The 5,649-nt window shown below is 31.9% G+C and overlaps 1 protein-coding gene across 1 annotated transcript; it reads left to right on the top strand.

Annotated features, from left to right (window-relative positions):
• Positions 1 to 1,543: 1,543 nt before the first annotated feature.
• Positions 1,544 to 2,594, top strand: LOC120134838 (transcription factor bHLH148-like). Its single transcript, XM_039151224.1, has one exon. The coding sequence runs from the start codon at positions 1,766 to 1,768 to the stop codon at positions 2,441 to 2,443; it is 678 nt and encodes a 225-aa protein (XP_039007155.1). The 5' UTR covers positions 1,544 to 1,765; the 3' UTR covers positions 2,444 to 2,594.
• Positions 2,595 to 5,649: the final 3,055 nt, after the last annotated feature.

The following is a 5,649-nucleotide window of genomic DNA, read 5'->3' as shown; positions in this document are numbered from 1 at the left end:
AATTTCTTTTTTTTAAATGATTCGATTAACAGTTAACTAAGAATAAATTTAGATTAATAAAATTTGGATAATTTGATTAGCTCGATTAATTGAATTTTATTATCCAAAATCCACGTGTCAGGCAGTGTTTGAAATGATCGGAACCGAACTCAAAAACCAACAGGGAGCCCCCACCAGCACACCCCGTTCCAATTAGTCGGACCGACCATCAACATTTCCACCTCCCACCAAAGGTCGCACCCACCACAACCACAAAACCCAAACAAATAATAAATAATAGAATCTATTTTAATATTTTTCATTTTATTTTAGTATTTAAAAACTTAACACGTTAAGTACATAAATTATCAATTTTAATCTGTTTTAATATTTAAATTTTTATTTTTTTCAAAACTCAATGTTAGATTTTAAACATGTACTAAAATAAAACAAAAATTAAAGTTTTTAACGGTGAGATACTAAAATGAAAAGAAAAAAAATTAAACTTTAAGTATTATTTTTAAAAAATTAAAGTTTAAATATGATAATTTAAAATATTAAACGTATAATTTACCCAAAATAATAAATAGTCACGAATTATTTCTGCTTAACCAAAGAGTAAAGTTTAGAATCTTTAAAAGTACATTGATAGATACATGTAGTTGGTTGATTAAATTGTGTATTTTTACTTCTTCTTTTTTTAATTTTTTAATTTTTTACGTCTTAAGTTATATATTTATTAGAAGTATTCTCTTTTCTTCCTTTAAGTAGGATAAAGATTAGATTTAAAATTTATTTAAAAAATCTTAAAAATACACCAATTTTAAATAATTAATAGAAGAATTTTATTATTTTGTAAATTGTATCTAGTTTGATAAGATTAATTTTGTATATTTAAACAAATAAGAGACATTTATAAGAGATGAGTATAAGTCGTGATAGATTAATTTTTTAGTTTTTTTTTAATTTAATTTAAAAATTAAAAACTTTATTTGATCTAGTTTGACCTAAGATTCATAAATGTTTCACATTTTCGAATTTATTTCAAATTTTAAAATAAAATAAAATTTTATTTTTCATATTTCTAATTAAGAATATAGAAAGATAATTAAGAAAATACATGAATAGATATTATAATATTTGTCTAGAAATGTTGAGAGAATACTAACAATTAGTTCGTCTGGTGAGATAAGGTACTAGAAATCTTAATGTCAGGAGTTTGAACTCTGACGGCTAAGAATGGAGAAAATTGGGTTGGAGGGTCGTCCTTGTCTGCAATATCTAATTCGAATTAATCAATTAATAGATCTTATATTAACGGTTATACCAAAAAATATAGAGAATTGCAGTTTTAATATTGGCTAGAGGTTTTTATATTAAATTTAATCTTATCCAACCTCAATTTTTTTATTTCATATTTTTTTTAAATATAAGTTAAAAATAAATTTTACAAAATTATATCAAATTAAAATCAATTAAATTTAAATAATTTCACCATCCCATCCATTCATGGTACATGAAAATAAATGAAAAAAATATACCAATTAAATTAACGCCATGCTTCCATCCCATTTCTTTATAAACCTTCTCCCCCTTCCCTCTCTCCCCTCCTTTCTATCTTTCCTCTCAATTCCCCACTCAGATTCATTTAATTCGTAATAAATTCATATCATTCTGCAGGATTTTGATTTGAATCTTTTTGTTCTTCTCGTTTTCTGTTATAATTCATCGAATCATACGGTTCAAGGAGAGAGGCGAAGAATCTCGACGTGATTTGATCAAGTGGATGGCGTCCGTGATAACGAATCCAGTGACGAAAGCAAACACCGATCGAAGCGGCAGAAGGAAAAAAAAGAAGCAATCATCAGCGGCGATGTCAAAAGAGAATCAGCAGCAGAGCCACGCCAAATGGAAGTCAGAGGCGCAGCAACAAATCTATTCCTCAAAGCTGATTCAAGCTTTAAGCAGACTCAGTCTCAACAACAACAGCAGCAGCTCTTCTTCTTCTCCTTCTCCTTCGGCTCCACGCCCTGGCCGAGCCTTCCGTGAAGCCGCTGATAGAGCATTGGCCGTCGCGGCTAAAGGTAGAACCAGGTGGAGCCGAGCGATTCTGACGAGCCGTGTTAAACTCAAGTTTAGAAAGCAGAAGAGAAACAGAGGATCTGCTGCTGCTGCGACGGTGACGGCTGCCTTCAGCGGGAGTAGCCGGTCGAGGAAACCGAGATTTAGCGTCTCGAAATTGAGAGCGAAGAGTTTACCAACTGTTCAAAGGAAAGTCAAGGTTCTTGGCCGGTTAGTTCCCGGTTGTAGAAAGGAACCGTTACCGGTTATTCTCGAAGAAGCAACCGATTACATTGCGGCACTTGAGATGCAGGTTCGAGCCATGAGTGCTATCGCTGATTTGCTTTCTGGTTCCGGAGCAGCCGCCAGCTCTAGCTCGCCTCCGCCGCCGATCAGCCAGTGACTCTCTTTTCGTTGCTTAATTGCCATGTATTACCATCTCTTTGTTTTTATTTTTCCCTTTCTCTGTTAAGTAATAATCTCTCATGTTAAATACATGGCTTCTTCCTTTTTCCTTCTCAAGTGCTTTTCATCACACAAATCTCGTTTTATTCCATCGCTTTCTTTTCCCTTATTATGTACAAAACTATTTCTCTGGAAATATATTCCAATAAATAAATAAATAAAACTGTAGCTGCTTGCTTTGTAGGGTATCACCATTACTCCTTGATTTTCAGGCTTAAAATCAAGAAATCAAAGATATTCCATTTAGATTAAATTTAGAATCGAGTTGAATTAGATCTATTTTAAGACAGCCCCTTTTGTTGTTTCCTCTATTCATGAAAATTGAATTTGATTTTCTCCATGTATAAAATTTGAATTCATTAAGTTCTAAGTTAGTCGCATTTGATCCATTTTGAGTAATCACTTTTAAAAAGATCTGTAATTTTTAATATATATTTTTTTCTGTCCACAAAAGTCGAATTCAAAAAACTTGTATAGATTTTGATAATGTGATGAAGAAGGGGCCAAACTAGGGTAGGTGACAAAGGGAGCTTTGATGCCGAGCCTGCTAAAAGCTAAAGCTGTTATAGCCAATAGTAAATAGCTGCAACACTCCATTACTGTTTTGTATTTTGTATCTTGGGATGATATCCAAGGTGTGTGATGCTTTCATTTTCCTACCTTTTACGATCCGACTTGTTTGTGTGTGTTTTGCTAGAATTTAACTGAAAACCCCAAATGACAAAATCCAAAAGAACATTTCTGCCCCCTCTTTTTCTTACCTTTTACAACATTAGGTATGAAAGCTTCTTTTACACATGACACCCACTTCCATTTCTTAGTGCTTTGAATTATATTGAGAAAGTAGGATGAGAATCAATCAGGCTATGTTCTATAGATTAGCTTGCTATAGGAGTTTGTTATGTTCTTATTTCTCTTTTTTTTCACTGGAGTTTATGTTACTTGAGAAGATAATATATCAAGGCAGGACAAGTTATCTGAATTACATATAGATCAACATAGTTTGGTGAATATTGTGTACTTTATCAATAAAGAAGAGTGATAAGTGAAACCTTTAGATATAACATGATGGTTGTTCTCGGATGATGATAAGTTGGGTTTTCTTGACTAATTCAACTCGAGAATTATACTCTCTACTTAAACCTGATCTAATTTGAGTCTAGAAAAGCCTCTCCGACTCAAAATTCGACCTAAATTATGAGGTAAAACTTGCATTTGATATGATCTGATTCCACACAAATATAACTTTTTTATTTGGTAACCTAGGGACTCAGTTAAAAAATATATATATAGATAAAGATATTATAGCAAACATCTCTAGATATATAGAAGAAATTTATACTAGTCCTAAATAGAGTCGTGTCAGATTTTTCACTCTAAATTTAGATCTTATATGACCTCACTCTTTACAAAACACGACCTCGAGACCTTGCTTAAGCGATATCAAACTGGTTACCGCGTGAACCAATCCGTTGGTTATAGTGAATAGTTTATTTATTATTTAGAAAACAAATACCTGTGATGAAAGAGATTAATATCCAGGGAACTCCAAGTGCAGGGTCCAAGAGTTAGGGGCCAAAACAGAAGGGTAGTGAGAAATATTGCAGGGTATCAATGTGTGTCGAACATGCCAAAGGTACCCCACATTTTGTATTCAAAGTGGGCATCTTTCTCTTTTCCGGTTTTCTCTCAGCCAAATTACGATGTTAATTATTAAACTAAAATTTTAATAAAATAAAAATGATTTTAATTTTTTAATATCATGTTGGATAAGAATAAGAATAGGTGTGGGTTGGATGGAGTATTTATTAACCCAAACTTAATTCAAATATTCTACTAAATATTAATTTATTCGTTCTCTTACTTAACTTGACTTTAAGGAGATTTCGTTTAATTTAAATAATTGACCTGATTTTTAGAGAAAAAAAAAACATTTGATCCTATAAATATATATGTATATATTAAATAAAATAAGAATTTGATTAAAATATTATAAAGAAAAGGATAATATTGCAACAACGTAGTATATCATTCGTCGGGTAAAAGAAACGATGAACAATTAATCTTGTAATTTTAAGAAGAAAATCTTGGATGCTTTTCGAACTAAATAAACAAACAAATAAAATGTTGTTTCGTGATTGTGATTTGATGTGTTATCCAAATGAAAGCATTCCCACTAACACAAGTGGTTGAGAGCTAAGCTTGGATTAGCTAATCAAATTCCAATATTTTCTTCATTTATTCAAAAGCTGGAAAGCTACTGTTTCGCCTAATAATCCCTCTAATCGCCAATCAATATATTTATTTTAGTTTAAACCATAATATATAGAAATAATTATAATTGAAAGTATTAAAAGTAAATAATTGTTATATATATATGAATGATATAGTTCAGTAAACAATTGTGAATTAACCCTAAAATATTATATTCCAACACGAACAAGGAAAAAACTAATAAAGAAAGCAATAAAAGAGCAATTATTAAAATGATACAGTGGCTCAGAAATTCGTTTGGTTTCTGTGATTCGGTTTGTTCGTTTCTTTCGTAGTGGAAGTGGGTAGAGAAATCAATCACTCAAAATAGCAAAAAAAAAAAAAAAATTGCAGACTGACTGCCATGGCGAAGCACGAAGAGCTACCAGTTCCGGTTTTTTCCTCACTCGAACCGGTCTATGGCGAAGGATCTCAGCTGAGCTTCGATTCGGTCAAATGAAGTCTAAGTTTCTCCAAGTCTTCGGTCATCCTCCCGATGTCTTCGCTCGATCTCCCGGTTCTGCTTTTCTCTGTGTTGCTATGGTCCGGCGATTGAATAAAGCTAAATCTGGAAACGCTATATTGTACCAGCCATAAGGGTTTTGAATTACGAATTCATCACGTCGACATTTCGTGATACCTTTAACACATAAATGAAATAAATACTATTGGAATATATATTCGTCTCCCTAAGATCCATTCAACGATGATTCTGATATTGATCAATTTAGCTACTACAATTAGTGTTAAAAAGTGAATAATAGAAAAGTATCATGGTCCGAATGATTGACAAATATTGCAGTGTTGGGATCGTTGGTTCAATTGGATTCGAAATCTTAATAATTCAATATATAATCTTGAATACCACAAATCATCGTTATACTCTTATTA

The sequence above is a fragment of the Hibiscus syriacus genome, unplaced genomic scaffold (assembly GCF_006381635.1).
Source record: "Hibiscus syriacus cultivar Baekdansim isolate YM2019G1 unplaced genomic scaffold, ASM638163v2 tig00110599_pilon, whole genome shotgun sequence".
In the NCBI taxonomy this organism is placed as follows: domain Eukaryota; kingdom Viridiplantae; phylum Streptophyta; class Magnoliopsida; order Malvales; family Malvaceae; genus Hibiscus; species Hibiscus syriacus.
This window is presented reverse-complemented; position numbering and strand designations above follow the sequence as displayed.